At 40.8% G+C, this 20,369-nt stretch overlaps 1 protein-coding gene across 3 annotated transcripts in view; it reads right to left on the bottom strand.

The window, feature by feature from the left end:
• The window catches only part of IGSF3 (immunoglobulin superfamily member 3), a 121,982-nt gene extending 101,939 nt beyond the window's left edge, over positions 1–20,043 (bottom strand). For 2 of the 3 annotated variants that reach the window (XM_026700692.2, XM_026700693.2), the window contains exons 1-2: positions 19,909–20,043; positions 18,452–19,203 (exon numbers count right to left, since the gene is read on the bottom strand). In XM_026700692.2, coding sequence (XP_026556477.1) covers positions 18,452–18,524 — 73 coding nt within the window. In that variant the 5' untranslated portion in view covers positions 18,525–19,203; positions 19,909–20,043. Of the gene's footprint in view, positions 1–18,451; positions 19,204–19,787 lie in introns of all 3 variants that reach the window. The other variant, XM_087937482.1, reaches the window with a different exon arrangement.
• Between the last annotated feature and the right edge of the window lie 326 nt (positions 20,044–20,369).

Below are 20,369 nucleotides of genomic sequence, written 5' to 3'. Positions count from 1 at the left end.
TCGGCCGCTTGGGGAGATGCGTTAATTGCTCTCCGCCCCAAGACACCAGCCTGGTCTGGCTGTAGTCAATGTTCTGCGTTGTAATGGGATCCAGGAGAAGGAGGGGACATCATCTCCCCATTATGAAGCACACTAAATTTAACTCTGCTGCACAAGATGCTGCAAGAGCAGCGAGCATGCTATGGAGGCAGCAAGAGCAGCGGCAGTGAGAAACAGCTGGGTGGGGTAGGGCTAGTGTCTTAGGGTAGAGAGCAATTTGCGCGTTTCCCTGAGTGGCCGAGGTGCACGCAGCACAAACAAGGGCTGGAAGAAGAGGCAAGTAAAGGGGTGTTTCGCTCCCACTCTGGAATACAGAAAGTGTCCATTTGCTGCTGTCGCCCTTACCTTCTCAGGCCAGGTGAGGAATGACTGGGAGGGAGGGGAGGGGCTAGCCAGTGATGGGACAGGGAGCCTCAGCAGAGGTCCCAAAGAGTAGCATGCAGCTCTGGAGCTGCGGATTGACGACACCCGATATAGGATAATCCTTCTAAGCTAAGAAAATAAATAGCAATCAACATGGTTGAATTTACCAAGAATTTTAATGATTAAGGCAAAATTCTTTCATACTTATGTTTACTTCTGAAATTATATATTTTATCTAAATATAAATATTTTAAACTGTGGATCTCAGAAAATGAACTTTCCATCTTTGGGAATAAATTTGGTAAATATTTTATTTTGTATTGAGCAAAACTTGAGTTGTACAGTACTACCTACCATTAGCTCATGAATTAATAATGCACTATATACCCATGGAAATTTGGTATTTTTAAGCCTAAATATATCATTGCCTTTCTCCTTGACATAAAGGTATATGGCAAAGCCATGATATATTTGTTCAAGATAATTATCTGAAAGTCAGTCTAGCTATGAAAATAAGACTAAATTAAAGGGTCTCATACTTTCCTATAAAATTCTCTGATACAAGGCAGCATTCAATAAGCTACTGAGCAAAGCATCCCCACACATGACATATGTATCTTTATATATCAACAAGTTCTAGGTCTGACTCAACTGTCCATAAACCATTCTTTCAGAAGAAAGATTTCGTTCTTTAATCTTAATAATTATTTGGAGAATTCCCCGCCCCCCTGTATTCCTGGAGTGTTTCCAGATGATGGCTAATATTCTCAATCTTCTTCACATGAAGACTATGTCTCTGACTGAGGACCAGAGAAGACCAAGTGGTTCCATGACCCTTTTTAGATTAATTGAGGTGAATTTTAAAGCCATTTGATCTTTCTTTTGAGCAGATCATGTTTCCAGAATCTGCTTAGTGAGGAATTTATTGTGATGAGGAGAGCCAAAGTTTTTGAGATTTATACAGGGCTGTTCAAGATCAGCGCAAGTAGCTTAATGAAGTGCTCAGTCTTACCCTATCAACTCAATTAACTTAAATAGGGGCACAATTAATTTTTCACACTTCTGAGTCACATAACGAATATATTTTGTTTGTGAGGTAAATAAATAAAGCATCACACTTTGGTATTATTTATGCACACATACACCATTTATATAGTAATAGGTCCTATCTGCAGTGTTGATAATAGTGATAAAAGATGCAAAAACTTGGAAGACTGGAAAGGGACGGTCCTTTTGTAATGGAATTGTGTTTGCGTTTAAACTATTTCATTTAAAAAGTATTCAAACATGAGTGCTTGAAATTGTTAAAAGACCATCAACTATTACACAGAAACAAAAAAAAAGAAGCACTCTGAGAATGTCAATACCAATTTAGTGAAAAAATAACCTCTAATGCATTTATCTGCCCAATATTAGACAATCTCTCACAGACTCCATTACTGTTAAAAACAGCAACAAAAAAAATCTGGCTTACTGGAAGCGTATTCATATTTTTCATTAAAACATTTATATATCACCTTATGGAGAAGTAAAATATTTATAAATATTTTTAAACATTTATTAAACATTTTAATATTAAAAATATTTTCAATCATGCATAAAATGTGTTTGTAGATAGCATAATCTGTACTGAACTATTCTTACTTATATAAAAATATTTCATCAGAATTTTGTACATTGTGAAATTATAACATCTATGTTGCCAGATGGATATCCATACTTTTCTTTCTTCTATGACATTGAAATTTAATGTGTTTTTTCCTAGCATTAAAAAAAATAATTTTTATCCCACTTTTATTATTTTTATAAATAATTCAAGGCACTGAACATAGCTAACACATCTTCTTTCTCCTATTTTCCCCACAACAACTCTGTGAGGTAGATTGGGCTCATGTCTAAGGTAGGATTAAAACTCACAGTCTCCTGGTTTCTAGCCTGGTGAGTTAAATATCAAGCCGAAGTGACAACCTTAATGTATATCAAGTTTCATTTAATTTATCCAGATTGCATGAATTTTATTTCTTTTACAAATAGAGAATTTATTACCCATACATTTACAAATGATATAAATGCCACTTTATGAGAAATCAAATCTTACTTCATACACAGTTTGTGGATGTCTCCAGCACTATCTGGAACACTCCTGTTAATTCTTTAAAATTATATCTTTTGTAGCTGAATAATCCATTATTTTTGTAATATTAACAGGATTTCCATCAAAGCAAACTTGCAGCTATAGCAAATTGTAATAAAGGATACACCCAGGTAGGATGAAGTTTACTTCTCCATATATCACATTAGTAGTTGCTCATTGGCAACAAACATCATTGAAAAATATCAAACTTGTTGATTCATTTGTCTTCTGTACGTTTAAAGGTGTTTCTGTAAACAAGGAAAAATATTCCCAACAAAACAAATTACAACAAAGAATTAAGGAGCTAGAAACCCTTCTACAAAATAACCCAAAAGAACTCAAACTGCAAAATCAGATAAGTATAGCCAAACACAAACTGAATTTAATTGATCAAGACAAAATGACTATGAATTTGAACTTAACCAGACAAACCTATTTTGAACATGCCAACAAGCCAGGAAGATGGCTATCTTATAAATTAAAAGAAAAGAAAGAGAAGAGATTGATATACCAGTTAATAGATAGCAAAGGAGATACATACCAGGAAATAGAACAGAAAAAAGAAATCATTCATAAATACTTTGAAGATTTATACAAGAGAGAGGACGTCAGTGAAGATAGAATAAGGAATTATCTAGATGAAGTAAAGGATAAGGCAACTGGGGAAGAAATGGCTGAACTATTAAATAAAGACATTATGAATCGGAATTGAAATCAGCAATAGAGAGCCAGAAAAATAACAAAACCCCGGGCCCAGACGGGATCCCAGGGGAGCTGTACAAGGCAATAGCAGATCAAATCGGTCCGCTTATGGTTGAAGTCTTCAATGACGTTTTACTGGCAGCAGGATGCCGGACTCATGGAGGGGGGCGTTGATCTCGCTGATACAGATCTCAGACATATAAATAATTACAGGCCGATTTCACTTTTAAATACTGATTACAAAATATTCACACTTATTATAGCAAACAGATTAAAAAGGATCTTAAACTTGTATATAAATGAAGACCAAAACGGATTTCTCCCAACTAGGCAAATAAAGAATAATTTAAGAATAGTATTAGATGTACTAGAATTTTATGAAGCCCACCCCGAGAAACAAGTAGCACTTATGTTCCTAGACGCAGAGAAGGCTTTCGACAATCTAAATTGGCAATTTTTAATTCAAAAAATTTATAATTTGAATTTGGGCACCAAATTTGAAAATATTATAACAACTATATACGATACACAACAAGCTAATATAATAGTGAATGGAGAATGCACTCGCCCAATAAAGATAGAAAAAGGAGTGAGACAGGGTTGTCCACTCTCTCCCCTGCTCTTCATATTAGCATTAGAGACATTATTAACACGAATTAGGCAGAACTCAGATATAAAGGGATTAACAGTGAAGAAAGAGGAATATAAATTGCAAGCATTTGCGGACGACATGATTTTCTTCATTGAAGAACCAAAAGACAGGGGACCAAAATTGATGAGTGAATTAGAGAAATTTGGAGCAGTAGCTGGACTTAAAATAAATAAAAAAACCAAATTAATGACCAAAAACCTAACAAAAAAACAGGAAATAGAACTAGAAGAAATAATGCATATACAAGTGACAAAGAAAGTGAAATACTTAGGAATTTGGCTAACACCACACTGTAAGACACTTAAAGAAAACAATTATGATAAACTGATACACCAGGTAAAGAAAGATTTAGAATTGTGGGGGAAACTTCAAATCTCACTACTAGGCTGAATTGCTACTATTAAAATGAATATTCTCCCCAAATTCTTGTACCTATTCCAAACGATCCCAATTAAATTACATAAAAAGTTTTTTGAAGAACTCAATAGAATAACCCTGAAATTTATTTGGCAAGGGAAAAAAAACCAGAATAAATATAAAAGCAATGCAGGATATGAAGAGCAGGGGTGGGTTAGCATGTCCAAACTGGGAGTTATACCATATGGCCACCTTGTTAGTTTGGTTGAAGGATTGGATGAATTTAACCAATAAAAGAATACTATTTCTAGAAGGCCACGATTTACAAAGGGGGTGGCACGCTTTTCTATGGGACGTAGGGAAAACCAATCAAAAATATTTCCATAGACATTTAATTAGAGGTGCACTATTAACAATTTGGAGGAAAATAAGGAAAAAACATTATAAAAAGTACCAGTATGGATTTCAACAATGGAGGCAATGATTCACCCAAACAATTTGGAGCTTACCAAAATGATTAAATACAAAGACTTATTAGACCCACAAGGAAATTTGAAACCGAGGCCGGATCTTCAGGAGCAAGGACATAAAATTGATCAATGGGTTTACCTCCAGATTCAAAGCAGATACAAACAAGACAAAAAAGAATTCGGAATTAATAACAAACTGCAACAATTAGATAAAATTTTATTAGGATCCAATAAAAAAAAATTACAAAATTTTATAACTACTTATTAGAAACAGAACTAGAAGAAGAAATTGTAAAAGGAAATATGATTGCTTGGAGTAAGAACGTAGGGTGCAGCATCACATTAGCAGAATGGGAGAAAGTTTGGGGGAGAAACAATAAGATTACCAAATCGGCAGCATACAAGGAAAATCTTTATAAAATGTTTTATAGATGGCATCTCCCCGCTTCAAGGTTAGCGAAGATGCACCCCAACATGAGTCCGCATTGCTGGAAATGTAGGAAAAAAGAAGGAACCTTTTTCCATATGTGGTGGTCTTGTGCAGAAACCCAAAAGTATTGGAAGAAAATTAAAACTTGGTTGGAAGAAATCACTAAAGAGCAGATCGAATACAAAGCAGAGTCCTTCCTACTAGGGATTTTTGATAAGCAAATCTCCAAAAAAGCCAAATACATAACAATACACATTTTAACAGCGGCCAGATTAGCCTTTGCTCAACAATGGAAACAACATCAAATTCCATCAGAAGAAATGATTATTGAAAAAAATCTCAAAATGTGCAGAAATGGATAAATTGACTTTGGCGCTAAAAAACAAAGACACTTCACTATACTACGATAGCTGGAACTGTTGGTATAATTGGATTGATCAAAGATAAATTATATATCATAAGGCATGAAAGAAAAGTATAAACCTATAATAACAAGGTAGCGATATAAGTTAAAAACAGGTGTGGTTATATGACACAAGTAAAGGTTATAAAAACGAAAGAAGATCTTGCAAACTGTTAAAATAAGAATACTTTTTACTTTGTAACCTCTTTCTTTCTTCCCCCTTTCTTTTTCTTTCCTTTCTTAAAATTCTTTCCCTCTCTTCCTCTCCTCTCTTCTTTCTTTTTTTTCCTTTTGCTTATTTGTGTATGTATTGTGATTGGTTTTAATTGTAAAAATTAATAAACTATATTTATAAAAAAAAATACAGGTGTTTCTGTAAAGCACTACTTCATTTTCAATGTAAATTCATCCTTTACCACTTTGTGGATAACAACATTACTTTGTAATATTTATTTAGTTTAACACCACCCACCTCTTTTAAAATTGATCAAAGAGACAGCAAGATTCTCACATTATTTAAGCCACAATAACCGAGATGAGTTCAAAATTTTCTATAAAGATTTTGGTAGAGCAATAATTGTATAGCATAATTGATTCTGAAAAATTAAGATTTAATATTACAAAGAACATGTAAACAGTATTTTCAGCAATGGAAAGTATGTTTATAGACAATATGCAGATCTGGGTACTCAATGTCTTGAAATATGAATTGCAGATTATGAATATTTGACCTGTTCTTAAATATTATATAAAGCCTCTTCTAGCTTAGACTGCTTCAATGTGAGACTAGACAACACATCCTTATTATATAGTATAATAAGTAAAGCTTTAGTACAAAAAATTCAGACTAGTTAGGAAATAATTGAAGAGGTAAATTTATAGAATCATGAAACTTCTTTCCAAACCTCCCCGTTTAGGCAAGATGTTTTCCTAAGGGTCAGTCAGCGGACAGTAGGTCTTCTCACAAAATATTAGTAATGTATTTCCAATATTTAATACTAATTTTTGTAGGATGTAAATGAGAGTGAAAAGCTCTTAGGACTTAACAAATATTATATACTGAAACAATATTCTAGCACTTCATTGTCCAGAGAAAGAATCTACAAAAGAGTAAATTACATTGTATTCTCTCATTCGTGGCCTCATATTACCCTATCCTTATTTCAATCCAGAGGTGGTATTCAGCCAATTCTGAAAGGTTCTGGAGAACCGGTAGCAGAAACTTTGAGCAGTTCAGAGTAAATACCACCTCTGGTTGGCCCAGCCTCCATCTATTCGCTGCCTCGCGAGTCCTAGCTGATCATCTGGGTCTTCTTTTGTTGACCTGCACAGAACGGAGCTGCAAGCAGATTAGTGGGGTGGAAATGGGGATTTTACAGTATCTTTCCACTGCCATGCCCATCAAGCCAAGCTACACCCACCAAGCCACGCCCACAGAACCTGTATTAAAAAAATGTGAATACCATCACTGTTTCAATCCAAACAAATTGGATTATATTCATATAAATACATGATTGATCTTATACATACATACTATACACATTTATCTTCCTGTTATTCCCCCCTCCTCATACAAACAAGCACAGTAACAGCTTCTTATTAACTCAAATGCTTGTAGGTGATCGAAGTGGCTCTCAAGTCTTTTCAACCGAGACTGATGGTCCACTACACTTGGCTTCCTCTTTTCTCAAATATTTTGCTAGCTAATTTTTCTACTTCACAGATTATGTTTTACCTCAAATTCTTTATGCTATGTTTTGATGATTAATTTATAAGGAAAGTGGCTGTTAATCATAAAAACATAGCATAAGGAAAGTGTATAGAATCCCCAGCATCTGCATTACTTTTATTTAGATCGGAATGATTCCTTTAAATCAGGGATCCCCAAACTTTTTAAACAGGACGTCAATTCATGATCCCTCAGACACTTGGGGGGGTGAGCTATAGTCACGTGCCTCCCCCCCACTCTGCTTGCTGCTGGTGCCAGTGCTGTGTCACCATGCCTCTTTCTTGGAGGGCCAGCTGCAGAGTCCCTGCTGCCAGATATCTGCATCTTGGCAGATGCCACTCTTTTTGTCACTCCTTTTGCATCCCCATGTGCCATGGCTGCCAGCAGGCAGGCGGAGACCAGGGACCACAAGGCTGCGCCACCCACATCTCCCCCTGCCTGCTGGCAGCCACAGCAAGCGAGGCACCTCCTCCCCAGGCCCCGGGAAAAGTCAGCATGTGAAGAGTGGCTGGGAGGGAGAGGGGCAGGGCGAGGGGCGAAGCTGAATCCCACCACTGCGCGGGCCAGATACATTGCGTTGGTGGTTCATATCTGGCCCATGGGCTGTAGTTTGAGGATCCTGCTTTAAATATAGCCCTCCAATTTGGTTGGACTGCAACAGTCACCATTCTTCAAGTCTGCAAATGCTGGATAGGCTGATGAGCACCAAAATTCAACAGATTACAGATCTGCTGTAGATTATAACATCCGTCATCCAGTATTACTCTGTAATCCTATTGTGAAACTAATTAAGCTTCTGTATAAATGCTTGTAGTAAATGTTTTACTTGCATCCATGTCCACATCTAAAACTGCAGGAACAGAATGCAAGAAACAAGCACATGTAACTGTATGGATTAGTTTATTTTTGTGTTGTGTCTCTTCTTATGTACATAAAAGCAGAATGAGTAGAGGAATGAGATGCCTAATTTCTTTTAGAACTCTGATTTGCATATTTTAATGTTAATTAAACATTAGTATCCTTGAATACTTTTCAGACAAACTACATTTTGAAAATCTTTTTAATTACATTCACTTACAATCTCAAGAGCAGAATAGTTTGACAGAAAAAGGAAAGGACAGATGTATTCAGCAATATCATAGGGGGGGAAAAAGAAATACTCTCTAAGCTTCCACTACTTTTCAGAGGAACTTCAATCTCAGTTTTGCCTTAGGAAACAGCTATTATTCTTTTCCATATCTGATAAACTTTTACACTTACCTAGAAAGAGCAAGGGCTTAGGAGCACAAAGGGATCAAGATACCAGTGCAAAGTTAAGAGTCAAAACACACACCCAGATTATTACAAAGTGCTTTTAGCAATTTAGAGAAAAAAACCAGTCATACTGTTGCAATTCAGGCTAAGTAATGTCCTGGGGCCATATATAGTTTTGGTGACAAGAAGCAGATCAATCATGCCATAGAAGTTGTGTCTGAGAAATTTATTGTCCTCCCAGAAAATGTAGAAATCTTGCACAAGAAATAGGAAAATAGTTTGTAGCCTCGATTTTTGGTGACACTCTTCATTTGCATTGTTCCACAGAGGTTATGTCAGAATGCATTAGCTTACTTTTAAGTTTATCAATTTTCCTTTTAAGGAAATTGTTTTTATATAATTCATAGAAATAGGCAGTGGCAATCAACAGAATATATCTTTTGAAACCTCTGTCCTGAAACATTCTTATCTCTTATCATCATCTTTTCAGATCCAATAGCATTTCTATTTTCTAAATTAAATTCAAATCATTATTTTTCTGCACATTAGTACAAATATACTTTTTCTCAATACTTTATTCAACCTACACATTATCACAGAAAACAGCAGGAATTCCGACACAAAATCTGAAATTGCCTGTGCAAGCTGTTCTTATACTTAACAGAGAATCAAGTAACAGTAAATGGTAGACAATTTAAACAGTGGTAGGCATGCTGAAATGGGCGTTGGTAGAAGTTACCCTGAACGCCCTTTCTATTTATGTTGCGATAGAGCCCAGGATCGGATGGGTTGACTCCTTCCTATGACATCATTTAGCTGAGTCTGTACTAAGATATAAAAGCCAGCCCCTGGAAGAGACCCCAGCTTTGGCAAAGATACTTGACAGACTGAAAGGTGTTTTTGAAAGCACAAATGAATATAGAAATATGACTTACCTTCTCCAGATAAATCAAGGGAGGGGCTGGACTCTCTCGCAGCATAGATAGAAAGGGCGTTCAGGGTAACTTCTACCAACGCCCATTCTCCTCCATGCTGCATCGAGAGCCCAGGATGGGACATACCAAAGTTTGCATGTCCACGGGTGGGTCCTTGTCCGGCTCATCACACCGACTGTTGAACCACTCGTTGAAGCACCCGTCTGCCAAAGGCTGCAGTTGCCAAGACAAAGACATCCAGACGGTAGTATCTGATGAAAGGAGACGGAGATGTCCACATGGCCACACGAAAGATCTCCTCCAAGGGTGCTTGGGTCACCCAGGCAGCCAAAGTGGCCGTGTTTCTGGTAGAGTGAGCCATCAGACCTCGAGGAACCGGAAGGGCCGCAGCTTTGTAGGCCTGCTCAATGCAAGATCTGACCCACCTGCTAATAGTAGGAGAAGAGGCCTTGTGCCCCAAGTGAGAAGGGAAAAGGAAACAAAATGGCTTCAGACTTCCTGAAGGAGGAAGTGCACTTAATGTATATTCTAAGAGCCCTACCTACATCTAGCGAGTGCCACTGCTGCTCTAAGTCATGGTGCGGGAGGGGGCAGAAGCCAGGCAACATAATGTCCTGGGACCTGTGAAACAGGTGTTAACCCTTGGAATAAATGAAGGGTCCAGACTGAGGACAACCCTATCATCGTGAAAGGAACAAAGGTCCTGTCTAATGGAAAGAGCAGCGAGCTCGGATACCCGCCTGGCTGAAGTGATGGAAATGGGGAACACTGCCTTCAGAGTCAGGAAACAGAGAGACAATGTTCTAAGGCGTTCAAAAGGGAGGCTTTGTAAGGGCATAAAGGACCACATGAAGATCCCAGGAAGGATACCTGTGAACCACCGGAGGGTGCAGGTTGGAAGCCCCTTTCGAAAATGTCCTGACTGAAGAGTGATGGGATAAGGAAGGAAGCCAACCCCATGAAAGAACCGAGGAGAGGGCCTCAACCTGCCTGCATAAGGTGTTGGGGGCCAAGCCTTTCTCCAGATCATGCTGAAGGAATCTAAGAACCTCTGCCAACTGGGCTAAAGCAGGAGAGAGAGACCCTCCCTAAGGCACCATCGGGAAGGGCCTTCCAGGTGGCATCATAGATACGCCTTGTGGGAGGTTTACGAGGTGCCAGGATAGTGATGATGACCCTTTCAGGAAGATCAGCCACCTCTAGCCGCTGCCACTCAAGTGCTACATGGTCAGCTTGAGCCACTGGGGCTCTGGGTGCAGCAGAATCCCCTGATGAAGGGAGATTAGATGGGCTAGGATCCTCCAAGGAGAAGCCACCGACAGGTTGACCAGGTCCGCAAACCACGGCGTCTTTGGCCAATAGGGTGTCAGGAGGAGGAGCTCCGCTTGTTCCTCCAACATCTTCCGAATTACTGCCGGAATGATGGGAGCGAGGGAAAGGCATAGAGACTTTTGGGCGATCTGCACCGAAGGGCATTGGTTCCCTCCACTCCCTGACAAAGAAACCTGGTGAAGAAACTGGTGACCTGGGCAATTTGAGGAGTGGAGAAGATCCACCTCCGGCATTGGGAATCTGAGGGAAAGGTTCCTAAATAGAGAAGGAGGAATAGACCATTCCGCCTGGTCAACTAGGCTCCTGCTGAGCCAGTTGGCCTGGGAGTTGTTGATCCCGGAGAAGTGGTCTGCCGAGATCGACAACAGGTGTTGCTCTGCCCATAACCCCAACTGTAGAGCCTCTCCCATGAGGGCTCTGGGCCTCGTCTCCCCCCGCCGGTTGACATGAGCCATGGAGGCCATGTTGTCCATAAGGACTAGAACATGAGCGCTGGTCATGAGTGCCTGAAATGCTTGAAAGCTAGAAAAATGGGTCTGAGCTCTAACCAATTTATGGGAAGGGCCTGCTCTGACCTGGACCAAGGAACTGAGCTATCTGGCTCTGCATATGGGAAACCCAACCCAGGAGGCTGGCATCAGTGGTTATCACTAGCCTGGGACCCTGAAACGGGTCTGGGACCCTGAAAAGGAGTCCCTTCCAGATTAATGGGGAACACCACCAATTGAGAGATCTTCGGATTTGTGGCGGGAGCGGGACCTTGATGGATGAGTGGCTAGTTCCTGCTCTTTGGTAGGGAAGCAGGAACCATTAGAGCGGATAGGAGTGGAAAAATCTGTGGCTCTGGAGATATGACAGGGTAATTTGCAGATCCCGATGGGCTGCATGGATGGAGGAGGACAGAATCAAAATGTTGTCCAAGTAGCATTGGATCCTCACTGGAACAGAAAGCAGATCAATGTTGCCATCATTGATGCCATCAATGCTGCCAGAACCTTTGTGAAGACCCTTGAAGCCGATGAGAGGCTGAAGGGAAGTGCTCGATACTGGTAATGGGTATTCTGATAACAGAAATGGAAAAACTGGCGATGATGAGGCCCAATGGGGATGTGGAGGTAAGCCTCCATGAGATCAGTGGAAGAGATGAGATCGCCCTCCCGAAAGCTCTCTAAAATAGAATGCAGAGTCTGCATTTTAAATAGCCTGTATTTTACAAATTGGTTGAGAAATTTTAGATCCAGGATGGTTTGCTACCCCCCCCCCCCAGGCTTTGGGAATGATGAAAGGCTAAAATAAAGCCCACGTCCCCATTGAGAATGGGGAACAGGTTTGAATAGCTTGGATTTCAAGAAGGAGTTGAATGGCCTGATTCATGAGGTCTTGCCTTGAAATGTCCCGAGAGACAGGACAGATCAAAAAATTGGGGGGGGGGGTGCATTAGGAAGTCCAATTGTAATCCTGACCTAATAGTGCTGAGCATGCAGGCATCCGCCGTTGTCTCCTCCCATTTGGAGGCAAAGAAGGCTAGGCGACTTCCGATGGGTGGGGAGAACGAGGAATTACTTAGAGCGACAGCAGGAACGACGCCCACCCTCCCGAAAGGGCTGTTTACCAGTATAAGGAGCTGGGCGATAGTCGGCTCTCTTCCCAGAGGAAGAGAGAATTTTACGTTTATCTCTGGTTTCGATGAGATAAGGTTCCAGAGCATTGCCAAAAAGCTTATTGCCCGTGAATGGAACTGAAACCAGCTTCCATTTAAGGCGTGATTCCGCCTGCCAATTTCTGAACCATAACAGTCTTCTTGCTGCTACTGAAGATGCCATGGCCCTAGATGTAAATTTGGCGGAATTGAGAGTGGCATCTGCAGTGAATTTCACTGCTGCGATAATCATATTAAGGCCTTGGTGAGACCCAAGGTCAGATGTAGGCAATCTAATCTGGAGTTGGTGCAGCCACTGTATGGATGCCCACGTGAGAGTGCCAGAAAATGGGAACGAGGCCAGAACCGGAATGTCAACAGAAGGCACTGCCAGGGAATTGTCCAGGGCTGCGCTGACATTGTAGAAACGCTTATCCAGAGAAGCTGGGCGAGGACCTGCTGAAGGGGAAGCACACTGTTCCTTGACCATGTCCAGGAACAAAGTGGGAGAAGGCAAAACCCCTGCTTGCACCATAGGCTTGGAGAAGAATGAGTCTCCCTGGCTAGAGGGAATTCCTTGTGGCTCGGGAGCCACTTCTTCTGGCGACAGCTTGGCAGTGACCAAGGCTATGCTGAGTAATGGCCTGAAGAGAGAAGGATTGAAGACCAATGCAGAGGATGTCTGCTCTGGGCGAGAGTCCTCTTCCTCTGAAGATTTTGGTCAAAGTTCTCGCCCTCTTCACGTTCTGAACAAGAGGAGTAACTGTGTTCAGATGGTGAAGCCCTTCCCTCCTCATCAACCTCCTCCCATTCTGGTAGAGAAGAATGGACCCTGAGGTCCTGGGGCCTGCATAAATCAGGGTGATGATACAACATAGATTGAGAAGGGAGAAGGACCTGAACCCTTTCCGGAGGTCGAAGGATTTGCTTGAAGCCTTCAGCCAATCCCTGCCTAATGGCCAAAGAGACAACATCTTGAATATCCCCTGGTCTATGCTCAAAGGTAGGGGCAGAAGGCTGAAGGCCCGCTGCTGAGGGAGTGAAGGTGGCTTCAGGCCTAGATTGAGAAGAGGTTCGAGGCCTGGAGGGATGGGGAGGAGCATAGGGTCCAGAAGCCTGTTGGAAATAAGGCCCAGATCTGCTTTGATCCTGAGGATCATTGTACTGCAAAAGCCTCAGGAGACCAGGATGGAGGGTGGAAAGGCTCATAGATAACTTCTCCTCCCCTGGGAGGTCTTGGCTGGGGCCCACAGGTATCACCTGAAACATGCTGTAGTTGCACTCCCTTCTGTTGAATAGTTCTGTTGAACTGCCTCTCTAGGGCTGCATGTCTGTGCTTTTCTGCCCTCAACTCAGCCTGAGTTGCCTTCTTAGGGGCTAGAGCCTTAGCTCTGATTTTAGCAGCCACCTCCCTCTGGACTGATTGGGTGCGTTGCCTACAACTTTTTCTCTTATTGGCTTAAGAGACTGTTCCACTGGGGGGAAAAGCTCTGCCTGAGCCTTATCTTGCTCCATTTGAAGAATAAAGGCTCTTACGATAGAAAGAAACTGTTTGTAAATTTTTTGTATTAAGCCCCTTAGGGTATAAATTGGCCCCTGGGCTTACAAAATGGCTGCTCACCTCGTGGTGGAAGGCTTCAATCCAAGATGGCCACTGACTATGGGAAACAGGCTCTGAGATCGAAGAATTTCTCCTTAGGCTATAAAGAGCCCCGAGTGAAGTCAGAAAAGGAAAGGGCAGCCTCTGGCCACACGATCAGCTGGCTGACGCTGGTATCGGTTTGCCGATTGCTTTTTACGACCGCTCAAACCGCAGGCATGGGGGAGGTCTACAGACGCTGCCCAACTTGCCTGAACAGCACTCTGGCAACGCTGCTCCCAATGCTGCAGGAGAGAGTGAGCCCTGCTCTCCTAGAAGAGCAGCTTCCCAGATCCTGGGAGCTGCTGAAGCGAGGAAAAAAGGTACTGAAGATCACTGGTGAGTGCTATCTACAGAACCTCAGCTGGCTGAAGCTGTTATCGGTTTGCCGATCACTTTTTACGACCACTCAAACTGCAGGCGTGAGGGAGGTCTACAGACACTGCCCAACTTGCCTGAACAGCGCTCTGGCAATGCTGCTCCCAACCTTGCAGGAAAGAGACGGAGAGAGAGCCCTGGTCTCCTGGAAGAGCAGCTGCCCAGATCCTGGGGGCTGCTTGAAACGAGGAAAAACGGCACTGAAGATCGCTGGTGAGTGTTATCTAACAGAAGCTTTCAGAGACACAGCTACTGACTGAAAGGAGCTGAGTCAAAAGCTGGAGTCTCTTCCGGGGGCCGGCTTTTATATCTTAGTACAGACTCAGCTAAATGACATCACAGGAAGGAGTCAACCCATCCTATCCTGGGCTTTCGATGCAGCATGGAGGAGAATGTCAAGAACACTTGTTATCCTTGAAGCTTTTTTTACAGTGATTTCAAAGTCTCCTTAATGACGCTGTTGGGCATTTGCAACAAATTAGTGGTGCAACACTCAGTTTCAAGTTGAAAGGCAATATCTGCATCCTAAAAATAATGAAAACTTAATATAACTTTCCAAGAAATAGAAATTGTTATGTATATCCATATTGATATTTCTGAATATATATAGAAATTCTGGCTAAGGGTTCTACTATCTTTTTTTTTTTTTAAAAAAATGGGGGAGTTCTCCTCCCATACCTATTTGTCAAAACTTGAAGAAATATAAGATTTATTATGGGTTCTGCATTTTTGCAAACAGTTATCAACTGTGAGGAGACAATGATCTGACCAAGATAAGGTTTTAATCAAACTCTCCATATTCAAGATGCTATAAATTGGCACTATTTATTAAGGGTCAGGGAAGCACTATTGGCATTGTTCTGTGAGCATAATATAGAAACAGATGGAAAGATCATGTATATAAATTCAGAAAATCCCCCGTTTATAGTATAATTTATAAATATAGTGTTAGCCACTGGTAGGAGCCTAAGGAAATACAAAAACTACTCATAATCCAACAAGGAGAAAATAAATTCTATAACTTTAAGTTTATTGTGCTTTATTTTCTATGTATTACTCTACATGTATTAGTAACAGACTTGGTGTTATGGGAAGAAGTCCATCTTAGAAACACGTATGGGCCTAGCAGTGCCTCACAGAGACATTTACAGTTTTATTACTGTGCAAGGGTTATTCACAATATTATACCCCCTTTCTCTCATTATATACTCAGTATGATGAAGTGCCACTTTCTTAAGCCTTAGAATTGAAGCACTGCTGTGCAAGCAAAAGAAAATCAACAGTATCCTCTGTAAAACACCCACACGCCAGATAAGACTTTTCAATCCACTACACTATGGGGAGCAGGAGGGAAGAGCTGCAATTTTCCCATAATTACACCATCATCTTTCATTGCTTTCAGAGCTCACAGTTTCCCTTCCAATTCAGAAAGGCTTATAAAATCATAAGAAAATATGAATTACAATAGGTTTTTATGTCTATTTTTCTAAATTCTATGGGACATAATTAACACTCTGGACAAAGTCACCTTTCTGAATCATTAGAAAATTCAAGCAACAGAACAAGTTAAAGTTTTGATTTCGTATTATGCCATCTTCTCTCTTTAAGAAAGAAAATCAAATTCATCCCAACTCTGAAGTTTTCTGGGAAGACAAACATAGCAAGGCCTTTAGACCATATGAAATCCTTTTATACATTATATGAGTTTAACATGCCCACTGAAGATGTCTGATTAGACACCCTTCACAGAGATAATGTTCCATATCTACCCTATGTAGATCACCATCACTTTTCTTGATCAAGTGAGTTGAAGAACTGAGGTTTACGCAGACAAGCTTTGAAGTAGCCCTGCAATTTGCTATTCAAGAGGGACAGTTCCTTTAAATTGAATTATAAGTACTCAGAGAAAGGCGCTTAAAAGATTGACATTTAGCCTTGAAGTTGAAACTAATTTATATTTGTCTTTTGTTTTAAAGGTGTTGCCATACCCCTGAATTTTCTGATCATTTGAAAAGCTAGGTCTTATAGTAATACAGAGCCCTCTACTGTTTTGCTGTAACACCAGTGTTAGGGACAGAACAACAATCTGACATTAGTCTGCTTTGCTTAGAATAATACTGTTCTTAAACCCAAACAATTTAATGTTCAAAATTATTGCCTTTGTTTAATGAACAACTCTGATTTATTCATGTCAGTTCTCAGAATACAATAGGCTTGCCTGCAGGCTACAACTTTAGGCATCATTCTATGAGAAATATTTCAGCACTGGAATGTAAGATTTATTTTTGTTTTACTCCTTAATATAAATATGCCTAAAGATTGCAGCACAAGCAGAACATTTGTTGCAATATTATTCATTTTTAAAGCAATTTAGCAATATTAATGCAATTATTTTCACAAAAATTAAGACCTCCCATTCCCTACCATCCCGTCAAAACTGAAGAGGCTTTTGGGATGAGAAGCAAAACATTTTCAAGGAAAAAAAGGAAGAAAGTCCAGTTGCCTTTTGAAAAGACTACTTTGGGGCAACCATGACCTAGATGATCGACAGTCTGAACAGGCATATTCCCACAAGTTTACCAGACCACATAGTCATCTATAGTAGTAGAGAAGGAGGGACATATGATGAGAGGTACATTGCGACATCATGATGCAAACCCTGTAATCCTGTCATGGCTAGGAGGGTAGGATTTGTATTATGATGTTACTATGCATGTGTCATAATTTGTATCTACCATCATCTGTAGTCACTTATACCCAACTATTTACAACTATATAATAAATTGGGTTACAGTTTCTTAAAACAAGTTCACCAACTGCACAGTAGTTACTACGTTTATTCAGAAGGCATTTTCAATGCTTTACTGGTGGGGCTTTATTATCGGAATTTTGCTATATCCAGAATCAGAATCAATCTTTATTATGTCATTTTTATATATCCAATTTTTTTTCAACAGGCCACATGCATCTAATTGGCACAATATATACATGAACTTTGGAAAATGTGAATGTGATTTTTTTTCACCAGTTATATACTGCCTCCATGAAGTAAATACAAGGACAAGTCTATCTCTTAACCATAAAAAGTTTGATACTTTATAGAACTACATGAACTTTCACTTTGTCCATTTTAAAGATATATACGCAGTTGTTTAAAACACATGCCAGCAAAGCTACAAATCACTTGATGGCAGGCAGTGACTGCTGTACTGAGTATTCAGATAATATTCTCCTAGTTTTAATTTAGCCAGATCTCTACCTTTTTGCAGAAAGTAAAGCCTGGCTTGTTATATTTTCTTTAGAAACAAAGGCTACAGTGCTACACACTTTTACTTGGAAGTAAACATTACGGAAATCAGCAGAACTTTCCTTGGATAAGATTTTTAGCACTTCGAAGATATATATATATATATATATAAAATTTCTGTTGTACATTTCATACATTTACCATTTTGTCCAGCGATCTTTATGTCGTAGCTAATATTGGGTTTTACTATATTGTAAGATACTTAGTTGTTCTCATTGCAAAAAAATATAGTGACAAGTCACATTAGCATGAGCAAAAAATAAATAAAAAATCTAGTTTCCACATTCTCAAGTCTTGTGCTCCTTTACTGTTTCTATACCTGTTTACAAACATCAGGTGGTACTCCTAAATGCACTGCTAGCTGAATTCACAGCTGATCCTGATATCAAACACCCAGATTCAAAAGCCAGATAGAAAACTGTTTCAGGCACAGCAGAAAAGGCCAAGACACTGATTTCAATAACCTCACCAAACTTCATATGCTTGCTCAGAAAGAGTTACAGAACATTGTACTAGCTATAATCTCATTAAATCCATTGTGGTAAATAAGTTCCTTTTCTTCCTCTGATTCCAGCATCACCCCAATAATAGAACTGTTCAATCATATAAGAAAACACAGCTGGGGCAAAACAAGCAAATGATGAGTTAAAACCTGCCAGATTTTTAACAGAGATAAGCAGTTTCTTACCCAGAAGCATAAGAAATGTCAGTTCCAGCAGAAGGTACCTCATTTTTGTAGTAAAGAGAAGATAAAAAGGCATCACTGTTTCCCACTTGCACTCTTCCTTATTCTTTTATCTTCCGCTGTCAAAAATACCAACTGTTTTATATCTCCAAAGACAAATATTCTGATATAGTAGAAAGACAGGAAAAAGGACTGAAAGGGGGGGGGGGGATCAGTGAAGTCCAAGCTCAGTGGAAGATGTAGAACTGCCTTCAGAGGCTAAATCTTTGTTCCACCCCCAAAAATCCTTTGCCTTTCTTTTAAATCCTGACACATTACGTTTTGCAGCACCTACTTTTTATTTTCTCTCTACAGCACCTTTGGTATGCACCTCCTTTTCTTGGTATGTCCTCCTGGAGATAAGAAATGTGTCCAAAACCGGTTCATCTATTCCATCTTACAAGACAGAATAACCTCTCTACTCAGAAAATAGGTGTTTGATGGTGCATGATAAAATCTGGACGATTAATCAAGTTCTTTTGACATTTTTCAAAGTCCCCAAAGGATCAATCATTGCATATAGGAATTGGAGTCTGTCAATTTTCTTCAGGGGAGGTACAGCAAGGTCGGATACTTAAAGTTTAAAAGATCTTTCTCGCTTATGTTCTCTTCACTGTTAAGGGATAAATAAGCAACCAAATGATGCCACTTCAGCTGGTGGTGGTCTGCAGTCTGGATTCCTTTCTCAGGTGCCAAGAGTTGACATCTGTTTTTTCCTAAAAAAGGAAGGGAGGGGGGAAGACATGAAAACTTATACAGCAGAGGAAGAGAATAAACTGAATTGTTGTTCCGAATTTTCCCTTTATGGATCGTGAATGTAGAGAATTTGAAGGGGACAGTCGACGGAACTGGAGAAATGGAGCTCACCAGAGCGACGGCCCGCCCTCTCTCTCCCCCCAAGAGCATCAGCATAACGAGGAAAGACCAGCCCGCTATTGTTTCAACCTCTTACTCAAGAGAGCCGCCTCCCATTTTCTCAAACTGGAGAGAAGGGTTTTAACAGGGCGCCCTGTGCAAGAACGGATTATTGGCAAAAGCAGGGGAGGAGGTGGAGCCTGGGACCAGCCGCGAAATGCCACAAGAGCAAACGAGAGGCAGTCAAAACTGCCGAGATTACATCTGCTGGAGTCCGGCAGATTGCGAGCCACGGGGCACCCTCCGAAGCACCAGCGAAGTCGACGGTGCGCGCATCCAGAAGACCGTGTACCAAGGCAAAGAAGACGCGCCGTCCAGGTTAAGCTTGGCCACTTAGGAAGAGAAAACCTGATTGTTCACTCTCTCCGGCTACTCCCTTCCTTACCCACGGCTTGGCCGCTCCACGTGCCCCGCTTCTTTTCGCCCCTCGCCTCAGCAGCCAAGCGGTGGCTGGCGTGCCGCCTTTTTTTGCTCTTCGACCAGCGCTTGGCGCTAGTTCAACTAACCTGTCCGCTCGGGGTTCCTCCCCTCAGCCTGCTGCCACCGCCTTCTCCTCGGCGTCTCCGTTCGGGCTTCATTCTCTGTTCAAAGCTGCTGCAGGGGGTGCCGAGCGTTTCCTCTCGGCTTGAAAGCTCCGCCTCTTCAGTGCCTCCCTGTCCTGCCCTTTTTCCCCGCGCCCGCCTCTCATTTCTCCCTTGCCTTTCTCTTTGTACCTTTCTCTTTCACCTTCTCCTGCAAAGTGAGAAGGCCGTTCACTTCTGTGGGAGGTGGGGAGAAAAGAAAAGAAAAAAGAAAATAAATGCTTTGTTGAACAGGCTAAGAGTAGTTTGAGGACTATGCCTTTCAAGCTGGAGCAGGCTTATTTTTCAATCCCAGCCCTCCTTCCAACAAGGCAGCGAAGAAAGTCAAAACCGGGCTGTAGGGGGGAAAAAAAACCATGGTGTGTGTTCCTTTGAATCGTTCGTTA

The sequence above is a fragment of the Pseudonaja textilis genome, chromosome 7 (genome assembly GCF_049901715.1).
Source record: "Pseudonaja textilis isolate UNSWEBS1 chromosome 7, rPseTex1.2, whole genome shotgun sequence".
Lineage (NCBI taxonomy): Eukaryota > Metazoa > Chordata > Lepidosauria > Squamata > Elapidae > Pseudonaja > Pseudonaja textilis.
This window is presented reverse-complemented; position numbering and strand designations above follow the sequence as displayed.